At 39.1% G+C, this 25,817-nt stretch overlaps 1 protein-coding gene across 1 annotated transcript in view; it reads left to right on the plus strand.

The window, feature by feature from the left end:
* gnptab (N-acetylglucosamine-1-phosphate transferase subunits alpha and beta) overlaps positions 1-25,817 on the plus strand; it is a 61,140-nt gene that overhangs the window by 18,244 nt on the left and 17,079 nt on the right. The window contains exons 8-19 of the mRNA XM_062994112.1: positions 2,948-3,109; positions 3,898-4,077; positions 5,540-5,710; positions 10,546-10,669; positions 11,131-11,340; positions 14,358-15,328; positions 16,783-16,982; positions 17,868-18,087; positions 20,134-20,247; positions 20,798-20,883; positions 21,427-21,525; positions 22,277-22,444. Of these exons, the coding sequence (XP_062850182.1) occupies positions 2,948-3,109; positions 3,898-4,077; positions 5,540-5,710; positions 10,546-10,669; positions 11,131-11,340; positions 14,358-15,328; positions 16,783-16,982; positions 17,868-18,087; positions 20,134-20,247; positions 20,798-20,883; positions 21,427-21,525; positions 22,277-22,444 (2,705 nt within the window). The remainder of the gene's footprint in view (positions 1-2,947; positions 3,110-3,897; positions 4,078-5,539; positions 5,711-10,545; positions 10,670-11,130; positions 11,341-14,357; positions 15,329-16,782; positions 16,983-17,867; positions 18,088-20,133; positions 20,248-20,797; positions 20,884-21,426; positions 21,526-22,276; positions 22,445-25,817) is intronic.

The following is a 25,817-nucleotide window of genomic DNA, read 5'->3' on the forward strand; positions in this document are numbered from 1 at the left end:
ACCGCACTTTGTGTGGTTGTATTGTGTGACCGTGTTTGGCTTCCTTTTGTTGGTATCCTCAGTCTCAACCACGCTGTGCATGCTGCTGAGAATGTAGACGGCCTTCTTTCGTTTGGGTGCATACACTGTCAGTATCAGTTCCAATGCCTGTTGAGTGGTGAGCCTTCTCTGCATTTTGTTTCTTTTGAACAAAATAGGTGAAGCAGTCACCTATTTATCCCCCACAGCACAAAAGGCTGCATGCAAATAATTTGCTAAGGTGTTAGCAACCTTATGCATATCCCCTGCACAACAATGCAGCTGGGGGGTGGGCAGACACACTCAGGAGCAGCTTACATTCTTTTGCTTACACTCTTTTACAAGACCTTTGTTGAGGTGGATCAACACAATTAATTTGTTTTGTTTTTTGTCTGTCATTTTGAACCCACTTCTTTCACATCTTTTTTTAAAAGAAAAACATAAATAAATTCTTTTAGAAAAACTTGAAAACTTGAAACAGATTGTATGTTTTGCAAACTATATGTACATTTGGCAAAATGACCTGGATAATGCAGCACAACATCACGGATCAGCAGCAAAAGGTCACATCTCTCCCAAAACACTTCATGTGTGCTTCAAAACAAAATGTGTGTTTTATACAAATTGTCAGTTCCCTCAAAATGCAAAGTCTCTTGACCTGTGTTTCACATGGTGTTTTGAGAATGTCATCTCGGTTAGAAATGGATTTTTTAGGTAAAATGTATTGATTTATATGGTAAAACTTTTTGACTTATAACTGTACTTAAAAAGCTGACTTTTGGATGGAAAAAGCCATTACATAATGTCTGGCTAATTCTCTGTACAGAACATTTAGGAACAGGGAACTGAAACTGATCTTTGTGAAGACCCAGGACTCTGTGTCTTGCCAAAATGTACAGGGGTACAGAAAAAGATTTTGTATGCTTCAGCATTTTGTGCAAAAGACAGCGCACACACATAAGCATTTTTGACGTGATCAGGAATTAATGAAGGTATAAAACTAAAGAGTGACCAGAGGTGGGGGCTCTTTTTGCTTTTTTCCTCACTGGCGCTTCGCTTCTTGCTTTGAACTTTTCTCTCCTGAGAAGCTTCAGAAGACTCGTCTGGATCCGAAGGAAGACTTAGACGTAAACTTACTTATATTCATATTAATAAATCATCATTATTATTTGACTTAATGTTGAATTTTGGTATTTTTTGTCATTGACACCCAAAAAAGTAAAAGATCTGTCTGTAAGGCCATTGGCTCAGAAAGGCCAGGTTTTTAGTCCTTTTCAAGTATTAGACAGACGTTAGTGTGAATTCAGCTCTACTCCCCCCTGCAGATTCCTCAGGCAATGGCCACATTTACAATTGAAAGGATGCTAATTGGAGCCATCAGAGTCGTCAGTTCGGACTAAGGGTCATTTGACCCTCTTTCGGGACTTCAGGGGGGAGCTCGAAATTTCTGGGACTTCTAGTGATAAAGGTAGAATTAATCATCTTATAACTTCCCTGTTGTTGTCAGATAAAGCTTCAATATACAAACTACATCTTTTGACCATCGACTAAGATGGTCAGTTATCAGTTCATTAAAATTGGCAAAATTAACTAGTAACCAGTGAAGGTATCATGAGTGGGTGTAAAAGGAGGATCCAATATAGGCTGTGTCTGTTCACCAAAGTTTGTTCAACTCACCATTTAGTGCCAAACTTCGTAAGAGAATTGTTAGCAAGTTCAAAAAGAACATTTCTCACTGATAGATTAATGCGTATCTCTAGTAAAGAACTAGGGAGTGCCAAAATTGGGTGGCTAGAATTTGTAGTTTCCTTCTTTTTGGGTCATACTGCATGAGAAAATAAAAGAAGATTAATAGTTAATGAGGACAAAACTGTAAGTATTAATGAGATTAAAAAACCCTGCAAATACTGTAGTTCTTGGTTTTTGTGTTACTCAGTAGCCCATTACTTGTGGGTGCTTGAGTTGCACAGTGATAAAACACACTAACTCACTAGCACTGAGATCCAGGGTTCAAATCTTAGCAGGGCTGTCGGCCAGTCAGGTGGACATGCTGACATAACTGATTGTAACTAATTGAGGTCTTTAACCATCTGTAAATGAATGACTTCCTTTGGCTTCGTCCACATATTTGATTTGACATAGTGTTTACACCTGATGTCTTTTTTAGCACAGCTCTCTTATTCTTTAACTGATATGTGCCCCCTAATGGCTAGGTTCACATAACAACATGCACCCTCTGCATTTGTAAGTCCAGACTTTAGCTAGTTTTCAGGACACATGTATGTTGGATTATATCCAGTATGTTTTTCACAAAAGGTGGAAAAGCCAACATCTATCATGGTATGGGGTTGCATCAGTGAACACGGCATGAGTGACTCATATGTATAATATTGAGATTTTAGAGAGACACATTTTCCTGGAAAGTCCATGGTTATTTCAGCAAGACAATGCCAAGCCTTATGCTGTATGTGCTACAACACTGTAGGTTTGTAGACACAGAGTTCATGTGCTAGACTGTCCTGCCTGCAGAGATTTTTGTCTTAAATCATTGGTAAAAAAAAAACAAGCCGGGTAAACTGGATCTTTGAAATCACTGTGTCTTTAGTGTGCTGGAAAAAACAGCACCATTGTAGCAGCATAAATAAAGAGGTGCATGATTTATCATGACATTAATGTCTAGGAAACATGTTTGAGTTTTTACTTTGCTCATGACAATGATGTCATTGGGCCAGTTGTTTGTGGCTGGTCTGGGTTAATTTTTGAAGCTCTGACTCTACACAGCATTTTGATACACAAAATCCAATGGGAATGATTTATGATAATAAAAAAAAAAATAAATAAATAAAAAAAAGTTGTTCTTTTTCAAGTTTATTTTGTGTAAAATTGTGTAAAAATAAGATTTTTAAATATTTCTTGCTATGTTCTTTAGCTCCAGCTATACTCTGAAGCCAGCATTGCTCTCCTTCACCTAAACAGAGCACAGGACTTCATAGACCTCCAACAACAGGCTAAGAAGAACCTAACTGTGGATAGTAAAGAGCTCACTGTCAGCCCAGCGTACCTCTTTTGGGACCTCAGTGCTGTCTCGCAGGTAATTGTAACCATATACGTAACATTTTTTGTTTTACAAAAAACATGTTTAGGCTGTCTTTACTCCTCATTTGGCAAAGAAACATTGATGCACACTTTTTTTTTACTTTACGTTTAATGACCTGTGTGTTGGAAAAACCCCTAATGAAATACATCAAAGACTGGTTGATGAATAGAAAAGCTTTGCCAATGCGATAAAACAGAAAGAAAATAATTAGCCTTTATACTCCCATCAGTGACCTTGTAGAACAGAGAAAGATTCCATCGTTAACACAGATTTCTTAGCTAGAACCTAGGAACTCGCCAAACCAGCTGGAACTGGGTTTTGGACGTCATACAATATAATTGACACACTTCCTGTCACTTACACCACTTTCCAGTAACATTCAATTGTAGCAGTAGTCTAGGAATTTTGGAATAAGACTACTGGCAATGCATATCTACACATTCTAAATAGTATTTGATTATGTATTAATATTTCTAGTGTAATTTAACATTTCTCCCTCACACCTTACAAAGTCTATATTTCATCAGTTTACTTTATTTGTGTCTAGAAACAAGATTTTTAAAAAATTTTATTCAGAGGGATCTTATCGTCTTATAAGTACACTTACTTGTTGTCAGGATGAGCTTTAATATCACGACTTCATATCTATTCATTAGGATTAAATAGTCATTAGATAGTTATCATTATCATTAGATAGTTAGTGCTTGTAATAAACTGTCCATTACTAACACTGACCCTTCTACTACCTGACATTAAGATGCTATTTTTGCTCTTGTTTCCAGTCGAAGCAGGATGAAGATGTGTCGGCAAGTCGCTTCGAGGACAACGAGGAGCTGCGCTATTCTCTGCGTTCAGTGGAGAGACACGCCCCTTGGGTGCGGCATATCTTCATAGTGACCAACGGGCAGATTCCTTCCTGGTTAAACCTTGACAATCCTCGCGTTACTGTAGTTACCCATCAGGTTGGTGAATGAGGTCTAGTTGACTACGTTTTTATTCTATATTTGACGTTTTCACTGTAGCTCTTCTCCAATTACCCATAGATAATTTATTATGTCTAATATGAAAATAGCAGTATTAAAAAGAAGAAGAAAGGGCTTGTTGGATCGAATGTAACTGTAGTTGCTATACAGCTTAATGCAGCTTAAGCATGAAAATAATGTTTGGTTTTACAATATATGCACTATTATTAGCCACTATGAACAATACTAATACTCTAATGCTAATACTTTTAGCAGCATTGTGTCTAATTAAATTGCTGCAAGAGTGCTTTGTTTTATGAGTGTAATAGTAAATAAATAAAAGTATTCTGTTCTGAAGTATTGGTAGCACAATGTTTAAACAGTACCAGTTTTACCTTTAGTAAAGAACTAGGGAGTGCCAAAATTGAGTGGCTAGGATTTGTAGTTTCCTTCTTTTTTGGGTTCATAAGAACAAAAGAAAAGATCATTAGTTAATGAAGACAAAACTGTAAGTATTACAGAGATTTACCCTGCAAATACTTTTTTTATGGTACTCAGTAACCCATAATTTGTGGGAGCTTGAGTGGCACAGTGGTGAAACAAACTGGCCCCTTAGGTGTTCATATCTCAGCGGGGCTGTCGACCAGTCAGGTTTACACCCTGACATAACTGGCTATGGCTGGAGTGAGGGGGGGACTTGGGTGATGGCTGAACAGCCTTGCCATTGGGAGATGCAGTTGTCAGTGTACTCTCAGTGCCAGTCCCAGACCTGTATAAAATTAGGAGGGTTCTGTGAGTAAGAACATCAGCGTAAACCTGTGCCAGGTCAGGTATGAAGACCAGGATGAGTCACTGTGGTGACCCCTAATACCAAAACAAAAGAAAAAAAGGTAGCTCCTAACTTCTAGTTTCTCCATCACTGAGATGAAAAGCAATGTCCTGGTTTCGGTTTTAATCAACACAGTTTTGGAGTCCCTACAATCAATCACTGAGAAACAAAGGCTTCAAATTTATAGAAGATTGAGCTTAATAAGTGTGAACTATATTTATGTTACATTTTATGTTTAAGTGGTAGTTATAATTATTTAATCACAGGTTCCTTAATAAAAAAAAAGTTTATTGACCAACATAAACATGGGGCGACAAACGGGATGTTAAAAATGTTTCTATAAAAAACTTTGTTCTTTTATGTTAAAATAAATTGTTTTGGTTTTAACGAACCATGTCTTTATGGACTTTGCTCTGTGCAGGTTCATTCATGCTAAAACAGTTATTCAGTTCATGCCACAAAGTTGAAAGCATTTTTATTTATTTCATATAATTTATTTTATACACCTGTTAGCAATGGGTGTACAGTAGTTCAAACTCTTGAACTTTATAAATAGTAGAGGTGTCAACATATTTTTGGCAATGTAATATGTGTCCCTATGTGCCAATAATTCTTGTGTGTGTTGCCTTCCAGGAGATCTTTCAGAACCAGTCACACCTGCCTACGTTCAGCTCTCCCGCCATCGAGACTCACATCCATCGTATTCCAGGTCTCTCGCAGAAGTTTATCTACCTCAATGATGACGTCATGTTCGGCAAAGATGTGTGGCCTGATGATTTCTACAGCCACTCGAAGGGCCAGAAGGTCAGACGGCACATGATATGCTTTGAAACCCTTGAAGACTACTGTGTGTTTAAAGTTGTAATGGGCAGTTGTAGCTTAGCAGTTAAGGTACTGGACTAGTAATTAAAAGATTGCTGGTTCAAGCTGCAGAGCTGCCAGCTTGCGGCCCTTGATCAAGGCCTTTAACTCTCAATTGCTCAGATTGTATACTGTCACACTACTATAAGTCGCTTTGGATGAAGGTGTCTGCTAAATGCAGAAAATGTAAATGTAAAGTGCCAACATAATGGGTTTACAATTGGGAAATTTAGATTTGTTTACTATTCAACCAGGATGGATAAGATTTGTTAATTGATTGGATCAGTAAGCATCATTTGGCTTGTAGCTATACTGATCAACTAGTACAAAAAAAGTGTTCTTATAGGCTTACATAATAGCATTTATTTTGTGGTGGTTTGTAAATAATATAAAAAATAGTCATGTGACATTTGAGATTAAGCTTAAATAATAGTTAGTTGAATTCAAGTTCTATGAATTCAAGACATACAGTGGGGTCAAAAAGTATTTAGTCAGCCACTGATTGTGCAGGTTCTCCTACTTAGAAAGATGAGAGAGGTCTGTATGAGAGACAAAATGAGAAAAAAAAATCCAGGAAATCACATTGTAGGATTTTTAAAGAATTTATTTGTAAATTATGGTGGAAAATAAGTATTTGGTCAATAACAAACAAGCAAGATTTCTGGCTCTCACAGACCTGTAACTTCTTCTTTAAGAAGCTCTTCTGTCCTCCACTCGTTACCTGTATTAATGGCACCTGTTTGACCTCGTTATCTGTATAAAAGACACCTGTCCACAGCCTCAAACTGTCAGACTCCAAACTCAACCATGGCCAAGATCAAAGAGCTGTCGAAGGACACCAGGAAGAAAATTGTAGACCTGCACCAGGCTGGGAAGAGTGAATCTACAATAGGCAAGCAGGTTGGTGTGAATAAATCAACTGTGGGAGCAATTGTAAGAAAATGGAAGACATACAAGACCATTGATAATCTCCCTTGGGGTCAAGATCTCATCCCGTGAGGTCAAAATGATCATGAGAATGGTGAGCAAAAATCCCAGAACTACACGGAGGGACCTGATGAATGACCTGCAGAGAGCTGGGACCAAAGTAACAAAGGCTACCATCAGTAACACACTATGCCGAGAGGGACTCAAATCCTGCAGTGCCAGGTGTGTCCCCCTGCTTAAGCCAGTACATGTCCAGGCCCGTCTGAAGTTTGCCAGAGAGCATATGGATGATCCAGAAGAGGATTGGGAGAATATCATGTGGTCAGATGAAACCAAAATGGAACTTTTTGGTAAAAACTCAACTTGTCGTGTTTGGAGGAAGAAGAAAAACCCAAGAACACCATACCTACTGTGAAGCATGGGGGTGGAAACATCATGCTTTGGGGCTGTTTTTCTGCAAAGGGGACAGGACGACTGATCCGTGTTAAGGGAAGAATGAACGGGGCCATGTATCGTGAGATTTTAAGCCAAAACCTCCTTCCATCAGTGAGAGCATTGAAGATGGAACGTGGCTGGGTCTTCCAGCATGACAATGATCCCAAACACACCGCTCGGGCAACGAAGGAGTGGCTCCATAAAAAGCATTTCAAGGTCCTGGAGTGGCCTAGCCAGTCTCCAGACCTCAACCCCATAGAAAATTTGTGGAGTCCTTGTTGCCCATCGACAGCCCCAAAACATCACTGCTCTAGAGGAGATCTGCATGGAGGAATGGGCCAAAATAGCAGCTACAGTGTGTGCAAACCTGGTGAAGACTTACAGGAAACGTTTGACCTCTGTCATTGCCAACAAAGGTTATGTTACAAAGTATTGAGTTGAACTTTTGTTATTGACCAAATACTTATTTTCCACCATAATTTACAAAGAAATTCTTTAAAAATCCTACAATGTGATTTCCTGGATTTTTTTTTTCTCATTTTGTCTCTCATAGTTGAAGTGTACCTATGATGAAAATTACAGACCTCTCTCATCTTTCTAAGTAGGATAACTTGCACAATCAGTGGCTGACTAAATACTTTTTGGCCCCACTGTATACACGGTTGTACTTATTTTGCTGACTTTTTGTTTACTCTAACCTTTACAGTACAGTACGGTCCTGATCATACAAATATTAAACAGCCTGTATATGTTTTCCATATATCTTTTAAATAATGTAAATATTAGGGATGCAAAGGTTGCCAGTTTCTTTTTTTATTATTCTACAAATGCATTTTTCCACTGTCCTCCCTATCTAGTCATACCTAATTACCCAGCTATATCTCTTCTGCAACTGGAGACCTCTATTCTGACAGAGGAGGGCATAACTAACACATGCCTAGTTTTCCAGACCTGCTCTAGCTGGACTGGCAGTTTTCCAAATTCACTAAATCTTTTCACAATATTATGTACAGTAGATAGTGGAAGACCTAAATTATTTGTAATCTGCATAAAGAAATTGTATTTTTACCACTTCTCTCCAGTTCCTGTAATACTTTAGCTTAAATAATCAGTATCAATAATTATACATTGGTCTGGTACATATTACCCATAGTAAACCTGTATTTTTTACATACTGCTGGTTTCATTCTACTGAAAGCTTACATTTTTTAGAGTGAAATTCTTAAAAAGCTTTGAATAGGATGCAGATTAGGTATCCAGTTAAATGCTTCTAAAAATGTATATAGCCTTTATAGCCTAAGCAAAACATCTCAACCTTAGGTAAACTAAGTACAGTATACAACAACAGAATGAATGTTTTAGAAGTAGGCTTGCTAAAGGGTGGGGTATGTAGGCAGTCAGGCAGTGTGCATGTGTTGGACAGTTTTAGTTAAACTACACCTTGAACTTGCAAAATAAGTATACATCCTTGTATGCTCCAGATTTCCTAAGCTTTCAAATAAAGGTTGATGATTATTTTATTAGAGTTTTATTAATTTTTTTTTACATTTACATTTCTGGCATTTAGCAGATGAGCAGATGCCTTTATCCAAAGCTACAGTCATGTGAAAAAGTTAGGACACCCCAGGAGAACCTTTGTCTTTTTGAACATATTTAAACATATGGACATTTGAGCTTCATTTTAACAGTATTGAGAGATGGAGCTTATATCATTAAATAAATAAAACTGAAAAAAAAATACTTTTAAACACAAGTTGTAAAATGTAATGAACAAAAATAGAAATTGATTGTGAGGAAAAAGTTAGGACACCCTATGTCCTAATAGCTGGTATTTCCCCTTTTGGCTGAAATAACCTCAATTAGACGTTTTCTATAACCATCTATCAGTCTCTGCCATCGACTGGGAAAAAGTTTTTTCAGCTGTGTGAGGTTTGAGGGGTTTCTGGCATGCACAGCCCGTTTCAAATCACCCCACAGCATCTCAATAGGATTAAGATCCGGGCTTTGACTTGGCCATTCCAGAACTCTACATTTCTTTCTTTTGAGCCATTCCTTGGTGGATTTACTGTAATGTTTTGGGTCGGTCATGTTGCATGGTTCACCGCCGCTTCAGTTTTTGGACAGATGGTCTTACATTTTTCTCAAGCACCCTCTGATACAGTGAAGAATTCATTGTGGATTCTATAATGGAGAGCTTGCCAGGCCCTGCTGCTGCAAAGCAGCCCCAAACCATGACATTTCCACCTCCATGCTTCACAGTTGGTATGAGGTTCTTGTTCCCAAATGCTGTGTTTGGTTTGTGCCAAACATGTCTTCTGTTACTGTGCCCAAATAATTCAACTTTGGATTAATTTGTCCAAAACACATTGTTCCAGAAGTGCTGGTCTTTGTCTAGGTGTTCTCTGTTAAACTTTAGTCTTGTTCTGATGTTTTTTTTTTACAGCAAGGGTTTCCTCCTTGCTCACCTCCCATGAAAATCAAACTTGTGCAATCTCTTTCTGATGGTAGATGCATGTACCTTGACATCAACTGTGGCAAGAGCTAGCTGTAGGTCCCGTGATGACATTGTAGGATTATTGGAGACTTCTTTATGCATCTTGAGGTCTTCTCATGGGCTGAACTTGCTAGGACGGCCTGACCTGGCCATGTTGGCAGTTGTTTTAAATGTTCTCCAATTGTAAATTGTTTTCCGGACAGTGGAATGGCTGATTTCTAATTGTTTTGAGATCTTTTTAAATCCCTTCCCAGACTCATATGCATCTACAACCTTCTTTCTGAAGGCCTCAGAGAGCTCTTTAGATTTCACCATGGTGAGAACACTTACTTCAACAATCAAGACTAAACTAATGTCTGAGGTTTAAATGTCCTGTAATGATGGTCTAATCATTGCAGCTGATGTGGTGCACCGGATTCTAATTTTAGACATTTTAAGTAGTAATAAATGTGGGGGTGTCCAAACTTTTTCCTCACAATACATTTCCATTTTTGTTCATTACATTTTACACCTTGTGTTTAAATGTAATTTTTAACATTTTATTTGTTTAGTTATATAAGCTCCATCCCTCAGTACTGTTCAAATGAAGCTCAAATGTTCATATGTTTAAATATGTTCAAAAAGACAAAGGTTTCCATGGGGTGTCCTAACTTTTTCACATGACTGTATATACATTATAGTTACAGTATACAGTCTAAGCAATTGAGGGTTATGGGCCTTGCTCAAGAGCCCAACAACAGCAACCTGGCAGTGGTGGGGCTGGAACCAGTGACCTTCTGATTACTAGTCCAGTACCTTAACCACTAGGCTACAGCTTTAACTAATAATTAGAATATAGACCCCCACCAAATGTAATTCTGGATCATACAGTATTTACCCTGTTTAATGAACATGCTAACTAAGGTAAAAACGTCATCCATAGGTGTACCTGACCTGGCCTGTTCCTAACTGTGCCGAGGGCTGCCCGGGCTCTTGGATCAAGGATGGCTACTGCGACAAGGCTTGCAATAACTCAGCCTGTGACTGGGATGGTGGAGATTGTCTGGGTGAGTTGGAATCTCTTCACAAGACGGAGCACTTCAGGCATTCTTTTTTGCCTACTGCCATCAGACTGCATAACAATAGCAGAATACATAGCAAATACCCCCCCCCCCCCCCCCATCACACAATAACTTAAAGAACTTTCTCCCCCACTTTTTCTTGCACTTGACTTTACAATATATACTATATATAGTGTTTTCCTATATAGTTGTAATTTGTCATACAGCTGTACAATAGTAATTGCATTACATAGTCAATATTTTTATTCTAAACTATTGTATTTAATCTAACTGTATTTACTTTGTGCTGGAACCCTTGTAACAATTAAATTTTTCCCATGGCAATCAGTAAAGAAATCTTATCTTATAACAACATTCCAGAATGTACAGGTTTTGTTAGGAAACCATTTAGTCCTAATTAGGAGGTAATCTTGCTCTCTTTTTTTGTTGTGTGGATGATCACACAGGTGTGGCAGGCAGCAGTCGGTTTGGCGGCGGAGGTGCTGGTGCAGTTGGAGGAGCTGGACAGTCCTGGCAGTTTGCTGCAGGATTAGGAGGCCTGGGTGGAGTTTCCTTCTGTAATCAAGGATGTGCTAACTCCTGGCTGGCTGATAAGTTTTGCGACCATGCATGCAATGTGCTGGCCTGCGGCTTCGACGTAGGAGACTGCGGACAAGGTATATATAGTTAAAAACAGGTAGACAAAGAAAATGGAATTACAAATCCTGTTTTAGAAAAAAGGTTGGGGCATTTTGTAAAATGCAATATAAACAAGAATCTGTGTTTTGTTCATTCTCATGAAAGTTTATTTTACATGACAGAAGTACAAAAAAAATTACTCTTATTGTTTTAGCTGTTCAGCTTGGTTGTATTTTGTAAATGTAAACAAAATTTAATTTTGATCCCTAAAATACATTAAATATATATTTTGTGACAAAGGCAAAATAGGGCAGCATGGAGGCTAAGTGAGTAGCACTGCACTGTCACCTCACAGCAAGAAGGTCCTGGGTTCGATCCCCAGGTGGGGCAGTCCGGGTCCTTTCTGTGTGGAGTTTGCATGTTCTCCCCATGTCTGCGTGGGTTTCCTCTGGGTGCCCTGGTTTCCTCCCACAGTCCAAAGACATGCAAGTGAGGTAAATTGGAGATACTAAATTGTCCAAGACTGTGTTCAATACAAAATTGTGAACTATGAATCTTGTGTAACGAGTAACTACCGTTCCTGTCTTGAATGTAACCAAAGTGTAAAACATGACATTAAAATCCTAATAAACAAACAAACAAACAAAGGCAAAATAAAAGTAAAAGTTTCGAGAATATATTGAAGTTTTGAAAAATTCCTCTATAAGCAGGTGAAAATTGTAGGAAAAAGAAAATTTCTCAATAAAAGATTGCAAATAATTATGTCTTTTAACGTCCACTATACATAATATTGTGAAAAGATTTGGTCCAGTTAGGGAAAGGTCAAAAAACCACTGTTACATTTGTGTGAATTCTCAGATGGCACTGCATAAAACCATCATGCTACTGTGATAAATATAGCCACATGGGCAGGGAAGTACTTTGGAGGACCGCTGTCATCTAATACCTCAAACTTTATCTTGCAAAGAGAAGGCCAGTTGCACGCAGAAATGCTCATCTCAGATCAATAGACATCATCAAATGATTAAAAACTGTAAGTAAACTGTAAGAAAAGATAGCACAGTGGTAAACATGATTTTACCACTGTTTAGATTAACATTTATCCACTGAATTTTTTGTACTTTTGTCAGTTAAATAAAGGTCTTATCTTTCCTCTTAATAAGGTTCATACTAAAACAAATTTTTAGTTCACCTATTTTTCACTAAGCACTTAACCCTGCCCAGATGTCATGATTGGTCCGTCGCCACCCAGAAACGCTATGTTCAAGACATTAATAAACCCTCCGCCCAAAAAGCACCAAGGGTTAGAGAAGCCTGAATGGAACCAGTTCAAGAACTAGAGTTATTTTGGTCAGCGCTACATATGTTTACATTTATGTTAGGAGAATCAATGCCTCCAATTTATTATACAGTAGTTTTGAGCAAACATTTTTAGTTTTGTTTTTGTGTACCAATGCACTTGAATAATTAGTCACATTTACACATGAAGGAGCAAGTGTAGTGTCAAGTCCAGGATCAGGGCTCTACAGTGCAAGCAAGTGGGACTTGGTAACCTAGTGGGTAGAGCTGTGGGTACCAACTAAAAGGTCGTGGGTTTGAAGCTTTGCCATGCAGCCACTGCTGGGCCCTTGAGTAAGGCCTTTAACCCTCTCGGCTCCAGGGGTGCTGTACAATGGCTGCCTTTGCGCTTACTAGGAAGCTGTGCTATGTGAATATATGACAAATGAAGATGTTTCATTTGCTCTAGATTATCCTTATCCTTTTACTTGCACTGTAGAACCCTGACCCTGATCAGTCAAGCAGACTTAATGGGTAATGAGTTTACCTGAAACAGTTCAGACTCAAAAATTAGGAGTGGTGTCAGGCATCCTCTGTTTTGCGAATTCAGTCACAAAACCTCAGATATCTTGAAATAGCAAGTTAAAGTCACAAGTTTACATCCTCCTATAATTCACAATATTACAATTCCAGTGTGTCAGAAGTTTACAGACACCAATTTCACTGTGCTTTTAAATAGCTTGGGAACTTCCAAATAGTAATATCATTGCATAAGAAGTTTGACCTGAAAGGCCACTCAACAAGAAAAAAGCCACTGCTCCAAAATCACAATAAAAGACCAGGGAACAGCTTGCAGTTGCAAGTGGGGCTGAAAATCCTACTTTCTGGAGATGACACGTGCAGTAGCCGACTGCATCTTTTCACCTGCACAAGGTGAGTTCATATGTGGATCAGCTTTGTGTCTGGAGAGCCACACCCTGATCATCGCATTATTCCTCAACTTTGTGCAGGCGCCATCAATCAGCCAGCAGAGGTCGTAATTGCATCAGTTATGAGGTCCCTATCCGGCTTCCCACCCTGTATGTACAACAAGTCAATCGTTGCTCATGTAGCCGCCCAGCCCAGTCGAATGGCAGAGCTGAGTTTTGAACCGATGAGTTCAAAATGTCAGCTCTGGTGTGCTATCGTGTTTTACTGCTGCGCCACCTGAGCGACGCAAATGTGTCTTCTAAATAGACCCCAAACATACTTCTAGAGTTGTGGCAAAATGGCTTATGGACAACAAATTAAAGATAATAGAGTGGCCATCACAAAGCCCTGACCTCAGTTCCATAGAAAATGTATGGGCAGAGCTGAAAAAGAGTGTGCAAGCAAGGGGGGCTTAAAAACCTAACTCAGTTCCACCAGTTCTGTCAGGAGGAAGGAGCCAAAATCCCCAAATTTTAGGCAACCTAAAATTTTTCACCCTAGTTAAACAAATTAAAGGCAATGCTACCAAATACTGAGCCACTAAGAATGTGATAAAGGAAATAAAAGCTGAAATGAATCATTGTCTAGTATTATTCTAACATTTTACATTCTTAAAAATATGGCAACCTAACTGACCTAAAAGAAGACCCGTACTAGGATCAAATGTCAGGAATTGTAAAAACTGGGATTATATGAATGTGGCTAAGGTGTATGTAAATATTTGACTTCAACTGCACATGTCCAAGTGTATATACAGTGTATTCTGAAACCTTATTCCTTGTGTCTGTTTGTTATATGTGTTAATCAGATCACTTCAGTCAGCTGCACCGTGTTGACCTGCAGAGGAACCAGACCCTTTACACCCTGCCTCGGGGCGAGCTGCATCCATACTTCAGCTTCTCAGGTTTTGCCAATCGCATTTTGGAGGCACAAGTAAGCGACAGCCCTGTGGTACGCCACTCATCTGTCGCCAACAAGTGGAAAACGGTACACCTCCTGCTGCTGCCAGGCTACAATGCCACCCAAATCCAGTACAACCTGACTTTCCAGGGCTCGGGTGATCGTGAATTCACCATGGGCATCACTGTATCGGTAGACACACGGGAGCTTCCAAAATCGAACATATCAGATACCGTCCAGGAGGAAAAGGACAACGATGCCAAGCCGACTGAGTCAAGCACTGAGCCAGAGGTTCTGTTCACAGATGTTCCTGTTGAAAAACGAGGCCCCCATGTACGACAAGACCACCTGGGTGGACCTGAGGTGACTGTTAAAGTGCCTGAGCTAAATGAATCTCTCTTGCCAGACAAAGTTAGAAGTGAGCTTGAACGGCTGGACAAAAAGCTTCTTCTAGGGGACATCACCCAGAAGGGCTATAACTTCACAAAAGCCAGACTGCTAAGAGAATTCTTTAAAAGTGAAGGCTCTGAGCTTCAAAGAAACAGCAGATCAGTAAAAAATAAACAGCAAGCAGCAGGTGAAGAGACAGTGGGTGGGGATGAATCAAAAATGAACGATGAACAGGGGGCCAAAACCACTTTCATCGCAATTAACATTGACAGTGAGCCTAAAAAGGAGCTAGCCAAGACTACAGAGAAAGTTCTTGTCTCCAGATTCCTCAGCTCACTGGTAGGAAGCAGGGTTAAGGAGAAACCCCAGGAAGGAAATGTGGAGGATAATGTGGTACACCGTGTGGCTCGTAAACTCCAGCATTACCCAGGTTTTGAATGGAGCTTCTTGCCATGGGAAAGAAGCAAATATTTCCAGGACCTTCTTGAGGTGAGTAATCATTCGATTCTAGCGAAATTCATGCTAGAAGACATGCAGGTTAGTCAGCTTTAAAAACAGTAGTGGGTTGTATTCTATGTGTAAATAGTAAATAAACACCCATAAATGTGTGAATTGAATGAAGTTGACCTATATTGGTCCACAAGTGGGCACTTGATAAGGCAGTGGTAGCTCAGCGGTTAAGGTACTGGACTAGTAATCAGAAGGTTGTCTGTTCAAGCCCCTCTGCTGCCAAGTTGCCACTGTTAGACCCCTGAGCAAGGCCCCTAATCCTCAATTGCTCAAATTGTATTCAATCATAATTGCAAGTTGCTAAACTTGGGAATTGAATTTAGTGATTGCTCATATTAACTACTATCATTATCGCTTTGGGATGGTCACAAATACAGTCAGGTACTGAGACAGTGGTATTCTAGTGGGTAGAGATGTGTGTTACCAACTAGGCTGTGGATTTGAATCCCAGCAGGCATGTTTGCATGGACGCTTTCTCTGACCACGCAGCCCCATACATGGAAGGGTTTGATGCACACAGGGTGTTGAGATAGTCACCTCATCTCTAGTATTACAGTTTTTTCAATTTAAGTCTTAGTTGCCCCTGTGTTAGTCCGTTTCAGATGCCATAGCCTTTACGTTTTCTGGCATCACGGCTGCTTGTGAGCATCCCTTGCTTTTTTCGGACAACTTCAACCCAGTTGTCCCTTCGTAATAATTTGTCCCTTATCAGAGTCACTCAGGTCTTAATGCTGATCGTATCTGCTGCATTCAAAACATGTACTGTATTATCAGTAACTACCATGAGCCCAATATTTAATATCTGTTGTAACATGCACAATTACGTGTGTATGAGCATTCCCCTGCACATTTCTGGGGGGTGGTCATACATTTTTAGCTAATTGAGCATGCGCCCACATACACCTATAACACGATAGTGTTTCTATGAAGAGTTTGTCAGGGCAACTAAAGCAAAAATCCACAGATCAAATTGGCAGAGATACCAAATTTGTGGGATTAAAAGGCATTTTGTCAGACAGCATCTGCTAATGTGGATGAACTTGAGCAAAATCAGCTTGGAATCAAGTAGTCTATGCTTGGCCAGGTGCCATTCTCTTAAGATTTGCATCTGGGAATGTCTGCAGTTTATGCAGCTGAAATCAACCATGGGCATGTCCAAAGTTCTTTTAAATGTGACTTTTTCAGAAGTAGATGTACCATTTCACTTCAAAGCACTGTTGTCTTTTATTCCACTTTTTTTACTGGTTAACAGCAGTCTATTCAGCTCCATTATTCACTTCGAATTCCTTTACGGAAATGCCCTCTGCTACAAACTGACAACATTTACCAGTGATTTCCAGGCTTTGTAACAAACAATATCTAATGTCCTACATTGTGTATAACTAAAGCATTCAAAGTCTGGCCCAGCAGTAATAGCTCTCTTTGCTTTACAGGAAGGAGAGAGACTAGAGCTAGAGCTGCAGTATGAAGCAGACAGTGCTGCAGCAAGCCGAAAGTTGCAGGACACCTTCGCTGATTCTCTACGCTACGTCAACAAACTACTGAATGGAAAATTTGGCTTCACATCACGGAAAGTGCCAGCCCACATGCCGCACATGGTCGATCGTCTTATTATGCAGGAACTACAGGACACGTATGTTATATGTCACTCTCTTGTTCTGTCCATTCACGCCTTCTTTTTAATATATAGCTTTGCAGTTTTTATAAATTTGGGAATAACAAGGTGCAAGTGTTCACTCACTCATACACTTTCTAAGCTGCTAATCCTAATCAGTGTTGTGGGGGGGTGCTGGAGCTTTTTGCACACAAAAACATTGCGACAAGGACATTCACACCTTAACACACACATCTAGGGGCAATTTTGTATCTTCAATTAACCTCACTGCATGTCTTTGGACTGTGGGAGGAAACTGGAGCTCCCGGAGGAAACCCACGTGGACATAGGGAGAACATGCAAACTCCACTCAGAAAGGACCCAGACTGCTCCACCTGGGAAACAAACCCAGGACCTTCTTGCTGTGAGATCAAATATAGTTTAGAACAGTGGTTCTCAACCTACTAGGGCCTACTAGGGGGCATCAACTCTAATGGGACAGGAAAATCAAGCAGGCTATTAGCATATGACAGATCTGTTGTAATGTAATATAAAATTAATTTAAACTACTCATAGCCAACTTTGGGTTTTCGAAAATAGACAAATATTTGATTCAAAGGTCAACAGATTGGCACCATGAATGATTCCCATTTAGTTGTTGAATTCATAAAATTTCCATTGCCACAGTGCACAAGTAATTGAGAAAACAAATAACTGAATCTTAGTCCATTTTTTCAAGGAGCTTCCTTTTTCTACAAAGCAGTATAAATGCTGCATTTTTGTTTTTTTGATAGAAATGTGTTGGAAACCATTGGTTTAGATGACAACTGTATGTACTAGGTATTTCAAACTTTTACTGGATGAGTGGGACAACATTGTCTGTGATTTTGAACTGTTGCCCTTTTTTGTCGTTCTGATTCTTAGCTTTCCTGAAGGGTTTGATAAGACCTCATCCCATCGCGTGCGCCACTCTGAGGACATGCAGTTCGCTTTCTCCTACTTCTATTTTCTGATGAGTGCTCAGGAGCAGCTCAACGTCTCTCAGGTCTTTGACGAAGTCGACACGGATGGTTCGGGCGTTCTGTCTGACAGAGAGATCCGCACCCTTGCGACACGCATCCATGAACTACCGCTGAGCCTGCAGGTCCAGTATAGATAGTAACATAAAGCTATGCTTGTGTACAAAAATACTTCTATTCTATTTTGTAGAACTTACAAAATGGAAATCAAAATTGGGAAAAGTTTGGACACCCTATTTGTACTAAATTTCACAGCTTGCAAGCCTGGAATTTTAAGCTTGTTCTATAAACATGTTTTCTCACTCTCTATTGCAAAATGATTCTAGTTTTGGGATATTCTTGGCTGCCTTGCATGTCTAGCATATGTAAGACTTTTCCCCAAAGCTTTAATTATTGAACTAACTTGGTCACATTTGCTCATAAAATGTATTTAAATTTTCATGTTTTCTCACCGCTTTTTTCTGGTCAGGGTTATGGTGGGTCCGGTTTTTCCAGAATCAAAGGGCACAATGCAGTAACACACCTCGGATGCGAATCCATCACTTGGCTATTCTACCCCTTAGACATAGCCAATCATGTCTGTATGAGGCTGCTTTAAGAATTTGCTGATATTTATTTAAAATAATTCTTTATTATAGCCGTGATTTCCTTTGCCACTGGCTGCCACACAACACTTAGAATAATAGATCCCCACCCCCATGCTTGATAGTTTGCAAGTTTCTGTTTAGTAGTGGAAGAACCCTTAATAAAATAGAAAGGAGTTTTAGTCTTGTCTGCAGGGATGGATCACATACAGACTCTGTGTATGCGATAACATAGGGAAAAATAAACATCCGTGTATACTCTTGTTGGTGATGTTGTAGGACAGTTGAAGATTCTTGTTAACAGAGATTTCTCAGCTAGGACATAGGAACTGGTCTAAACCAGCTAGAACTGGGTTTTGGACATCATACAATGTAATTGATGCAGTTCTTATCACGTACACCATCTACACATCCAGTAACATTCTACTGTAGCAGTATTCTTGGAACATGTTTACTGGCTCTAACCATGCCCTAAGCATATCTACATTTTCTAAGTAGTAATTGATTATGTATTAATAATTCTAGTGTAAATTAAAAAATGTTCTCACATCATCCACCATCCTTCTCAACTGACATTTTCTAATGATGGTTTAGACCATTAAACATTGTGAGCTGAAGGCCCTTCTTAACAACTAGATGAGTGTCCAAACTTTTCGACCATGCCACATTATGTCTAATTTTTAAGTAATTAGTGAGAGAGGTCAAGAGAGGTCTCAAAACCTTTCTAAAAATAAAAATTGTATTATAACAGTTAAACAACAAAGATGATAGAAAATTGGCTATAGCTTATTATCGGTTTAAAATTAAAGGATAAAGGTCAGTTGTATAAAACACTTATAAAAGCAAGTCTTAGTCCACCTCTACATCTGTTACTATTTTTATATTTATATTAGTGTCTTTTAGTTAGTTAAACTGCTAAAAAATGAAATGAATTTTGCATATAGAGTGGAAACTTGATTTAACAGTTTAAAAGGGGGGTGCACTTTGATAAACAGTAAAATAAACAACGTAAATAGATATGTAAATATGTCATGTAAAACTTATATTAATATCATATTAATAAATATAAAAATTGGTGTACTGTACTACTGCAAAGAAATTTCATTTACCTTGTGTGGTGGAGATGTTTTTTTTTTTTTGCTGTGATTGTAAAGTGGGGACTAGTGAACAATTACAGAACTACTGGTCTTGGTGTGCTTCTTTCTGGACTTCTAAACAATCAGACCGGACATTTGGTTTTCCAGATTTTGTCCATTAAATCCGAAATCCATTAAATGGAGGTCTGTTAAATTGAGGTTCCACTGTAGTTTTAATTTTGGGTTAATGTTTATTAAATATATAATAACCTAATTAATTCATTCATTAAAAATTATTTTAATGGCTAAAATTGTGAGTACTTTTTGTTTTTGTAATATTGGATTTGTAATAAAGGTTTGCAGACTTTTAGGATGCTGATAAAGTTAAAACTAGAAGCACTATGGTCAGAAAACTTTGAACATATGGCTCCATGACTTGCTGTAAATGTGTCTGTTCATGTTTGGTGGATGTTCAAGCTCGACTCAAAAAAAAATTTGTGATTTCGTGCAGGATCTGACCGGTCTGGAACAGATGCTGATAAACTGCTCAAGGAATCTGCCTACTAATCAGACACAGCTCCATATGGTTAACCCCACCCAGGAGACCTACTACGACCCCAGCATGGTAAGAGAACCAACTCAAAGCCATGACTGAATGTAAATTTGCTGTCAATTTTTATTTAATTGGTTTATAGTCAATGCAAATAATTATTCTATTAGCTGGTATGTATTGTACACTATTTTTGCTGTGTCCCAAACCACATACATCTGTATAAAAAACTTAAAAATTAAAAATCTACTCATGGTGTGATCAGTACTTCTTTCCTATCTAGTGTCATGTTTGCAATCAGGCATGGCAAACAGCTATAGGTAAATGCAACTGTACATTTTTTTGAGTTACATTTTCATTACAATTCATAGTTATTTATTTATGTTTTATTTAAACAGTGCTGGCAATAGTAAAAGGTCTAGCAACAGTCCACCATTACCATAGCAGCCCATGAACAGATCTAATGACCTTTTTGTGTCAAATTCATGAATTGTTCAATAGTACATTAATGATATATGGACATGGCAAATATTGGCTCTAAATGTTTGTATTGTTTAACAGTTTATGATAGTTACTATATAATCTGGCCATTATGCTTCATGTGCTTTGTATATCTTGTGTAAAGCCTCCAGTTACTAAAGGTCTAGTGATCCACTGCAAGCCCATCGCAGAGAAAATTCAGAAGGCCTACAAAGACCAGAACAAATACAAGTAGGTCCAGTATAAGACATAATTTATTCCTCATAAATTAAAGCAATAAGCCACGAGAGGCCGTGCATTACTGTGATTTTAGCACGGGGATGACGTTTTTGGCACGACGCGAGGCGGAGTGCCTAAAACTTCTTTCCCCGTGCTAAAATCATAACAGTAATGCACGGTCTCGAGTGGCTTATTGCTTTTATAAAACAGCGGTCAACATAAAATATAATAAATACAACAATGTTTAATTCATAAATGTATTTATTGTGTATAAACTTACAATAAAGCGTTCTTCCGCGACGCAAAAAAGTTCGATTAACAGTGTTGCTAGGCAACATGAGGGCGAAAATAACATTAACTTTTGTATTCAGTGGCGTATTAATATGGAATGATGTGAGGTGGTCATAGGTGTGCGTTTATCTGGGATTTTACAACGGCTTCGAACGCTGCTCAGCCAATCAGATTTTAGGACCGGAACTATCCGTTTTATAACATTAATTAATCAATCCCATGTTTAAACAATCCCACCTAATTATTTGGTCTTCTATTAAATAGGTTTGAGATCATGGGTGAGGAAGAGATTGCCTTCAAGATGATTCGAACCAATGTGTCACATGTAGTGGGCCAGCTGGATGACATTAGGAAGACCCCAAGGTAAATATTCTACTTATAGGCTCATACTGTAACATTTGACTGGTAGTATGTAGTTGGAATGGGTTAATGTTACCCCCTGCATTCAATGTGTGTGAGTCAGTGCTTTCTCACATTTTTATTGCATAGGCCACAACACTGTAAATGCTTGGTGGTTGAGGTACAGGACTAGTAATCAGAAGGTTTGCCGGTTCAAGCCACACCACTGCCAAGTTGCCACTGTTGGACCCCTGAGCAAGGCCCTTAACCCCTAATTGATCAAATTGTAATTAATAATTGTTAAATAATCTTAATAGACTGTTATTATTTAATAACTTTGACAGGCCTACAGTCAAGTTTATCCAACATGTAATCTGTTATGACAATACTGTCAGTTCTAAGCATCTCGTATTTTTTATCCTTGATAGGACAGGACCAGATCAGTGCATCTTTTTTTGTAATTTTGTAATACAGAATTAAATAGAATAGAATCAACTGATATTAGCAAGCTTTTTAAAAACACTATCTTAGTAACACATTATACATGTCTGTGGTCAGGCTACTTTTGGTCTTAAAACACAAACATTATTAAACACAATTTTCAGTAATGTTTGTTTTTAGACCAATAGTAGCCTGACCACAGAAATGTATAGATGTGTTACTAAGCTAACCTTTTTAAAAAGCTTGCTAATGGTTTCTTTTGATAAATGCAGAAATTGAAATGTCTGCAGATGAAAGTTTACTGTGTAATAAACTTAACCACTTTATTTTATAGGAAGTTTGTCTGTTTGAATGACAACATAGACCACAGCCATAAGGATGCCAGCACAGTGAAAGCTGTACTAAGGGATTTCTATGAATCCATGTTCCCTCTGCCCTCGCAGTTTGAGCTGCCTCGCGAGTACCGCAACCGCTTCCTCCACATGACAGAGCTGCAGGAATGGTGAGTGCTACTGGATTAGCTTTAGCAGTAACCTTTTATTAATTTGTCTGTCTTTGTATTGTTAACAGTACAAAGAGGTTGTGGTAAGCTCAGAGCACAGATACAGTGTATCACAAAAGTGAGTACACCCCTCACATTTCTGCAAATATTTTATTATATCTTTTCATGGGACAACACTATATAAATAAAACTTGGATATAACTTAGAGTAGTCAGTGTACAGCTTGTATAGCAGTGTAGATTTACTGTCTTCTGAAAATAACTCAACACACAGCCATTAATGTCTAAATGGCTGGCAACATAAGTGAGTACACCCCACAGTGAACATGTCCAAATTGTGCCCAAAGTGTCAATATTTTGTGTGACCACCATTATTATCCAGCACTGCCTTAAACCTCCTGGGCATGGAATTCACCAGAGCTGCACAGGTTGCTACTGGAATCCTCTTCCACTCCTCCATGATGACATCACGGAGCTAGTGGATGTTAGACACCTTGAACTCCTCCACCTTCCACTTGAGGATGCGCCACAGGTGCTCAATTGGGTTTAGTCCATCACCTTTACCTTCAGCTTCCTCAGCAAGGCAGTTGTCATCTTGGAGGTTGTGTTTGGGGTCGTTATCCTGTTGGAAAACTGCCATGAGGCCCAGTTTTCGAAGGGAGGGGATCATGCTCTGTTTCAGAATGTCACAGTACATGTTGGAATTGATGTTTCCCTCAATGAACTGCAGCTCCCCAGTGCCAGCAACACTCATGCAGCCCAAGACCATGATGCTACCACCACCATGCTTGACTGTAGACAAGATACAGTTGTCTTGGTACTTCTCACCAGGGCGCCGCCACACATGCTGGACACCATCTGAGCCAAACAAGTTTATCTTGGTCTCGTCAGACCACAGGGCATTCCAGTAATCCATGTTCTTGGACTGCTTGTCTTCAGCAAACTGTTTGCGGGCTTTCTTGTGCGTCAGCTTCCTTCTGGGATGACGACCATGCAGACCGAGTTGATGCAGTGTGCGGCGTATGGTCTGAGCACTGACAGGCTGACCTCCCACGTCTTCAACCTCTGCAGCAATGCTGGCAGCACTCATGTGTCTATTTTTTAAAGCCAACCTCTGGATATGACGCCGAACACGTGGACTCAACTTCTTTGGTCGACCCTGGCGAAGCCTGTTCCGAGTGGAACCTGTCCTGGAAAACCGCTGTATGACCTTGGCCACCATGCTGTAGCTCAGTTTCAGGGTGTTAGCAATCTTCTTATAGCCCAGGCCATCTTTGTGGAGAGCAACAATTCTATTTCTCACATCCTCAGAGAGTTCTTTGCCATGAGGTGCCATGTTGAATATCCAGTGGCCAGTATGAGAGAATTGTACCCAAAACACCAAATTTAACAGCCCTGCTCCCCATTTACACCTGGGACCTTGACACATGACACCAGGGAGGGACAACGACACATTTGGGCACAATTTGGACATGTTCACTGTGGGGTGTACTCACTTATGTTGCCAGCTATTTAGACATGAATGGCTGTGTGTTGAGTTATTTTCAGAAGACAGTAAATCTACACTGCTATACAAGTTGTACACTGACTACTCTAAGTTATATCCAAGTTTCATTTCTATAGTGTTGTCCCATGAAAAGATATAATGAAATATTTGCAGAAATGTGAAGGGTGTACTCACTTTTGTGATACACTGTATATAATATGGACTAGTATATGTGCACACCTTAACTATCTGTGTTAGTTTGTTATAACAGCCTCCACTTTTCTTATAAGAATTTTGTATGTGTAATTGTGTGTGGGAAATTGTGTCCATTCACTCAAAACAGCATTTTTAAAAATAGGCACTAATGTTGGAACTTGATGGGATCAGACATAAAAGACATTTTTTTTAAAACGGCTCCTTTTAAGATTTAAAAATTTCTGAAAAGCATAAAGTTAAAACATCTGTTGTAATCTCAACCTCTTCAAACACCTTTCTTGTAATAAGAATGTTCTAAAAACATACAAATGGCACGCCATAGAGATGGCTCTAAATACAGAGCTTATAATGGCGATAAAACGCAACACAACACAACTAATGTTGGACAAGTAAACGTAGCTCTCAATCAGTGTTTCAAATGGGGATGTTGTTCAGTAAGGATGAGTTCAGGGCTCTGTGCAGGCCACACACACACACACACACACACACACCCCTATATAAAATGTCTACACACCCCTGTAAAAATGGCAAGTTTTAGTGATAAATTACTTTAGATTTATTTCCACCTTTCATGTGTCTAATAATCTGTGCAATTTAATTAAAAGATTGAAAGACAAACCGAAATCGGGCAGCACTGTGGCTTGGTGGCAGGGCTCTAGACTAACGTTTTGCACTGGTTGCACTGGTGCACCTAACTTTTTTTCTTAGGTGCACCAGCACAAAAGTTAGGTGCACCCAAATTTTCGACCGCATCGCATTTAACACCGCAGTTTTACAGGTTCACTTTTTTTTTTTTTTTTTAATCACTGTCTATACAGGCAATATTGACTTGGAAATAACTAACAATCTGGTCAACATGGCCTCGTCTGATGATCTGTTTGCTGCTGCCTGACAATGAAGGGCAGTGGGGAGAGGGGGACACTTGGGCAGTGCATTTATCGCGGCATGTAATGTGTTTTATAGCTGCATTGGGCTTTTTCAGCCTTTCAATTCGAAATGTATTAGAACCAGTCACAAATATACTATTGCCGGCCACTGTCTTCTTTACAGTTAATTATAGTATTACAGACTAATTATAGCACACTTATAAAAATTATAAAAATAATAGAGTAAATGTGTATGTATGTGTGTATATCTATTTATATGTGTGTGTATATTTAAAATTATATGTATATGTTTGTGTGTGTGTTAGAGTGTAATCTTAAATGCAGTGCATTATATTATCGGCTTTACTGAATCTTTTACACAGATTCCCAAAATCGCTTGCGGTGCACTCACTGCGTATTTTGACTACATGTATTGTAATATATTTTGGTCTTTTAGTTATTTTTATATTTTACTTAACGAAAATATTGTCGTGTTTTTACTTTCACTATCGCGGCACTTTACCGCTAGCATTAGCCCCTTGCTACCGTAGAGGGTCGGCTCACCTAGCTGCTGTCCGGTGGGGATGCTGCGGGTCTTTTGCTGTGCGGTGGTGGAGGTGTGGGAATAAAGGCACACGACAGGGTAGAGTCACTTTAACTGTTTAGTCAGGACTTAAGTGAGCGTTACAACACTTTACACCGCCGAGCTCCAGAACCCGAACTTCCATTCTGGGGACATCCGGCGAGTCTCATATACAAAACTAAACTTACGGCAGAACGTCCAAACGCACGTGTATAAACCTGGT

This window comes from Trichomycterus rosablanca, chromosome 1 (genome assembly GCF_030014385.1).
Source record: "Trichomycterus rosablanca isolate fTriRos1 chromosome 1, fTriRos1.hap1, whole genome shotgun sequence".
NCBI lineage: Eukaryota > Metazoa > Chordata > Actinopteri > Siluriformes > Trichomycteridae > Trichomycterus > Trichomycterus rosablanca.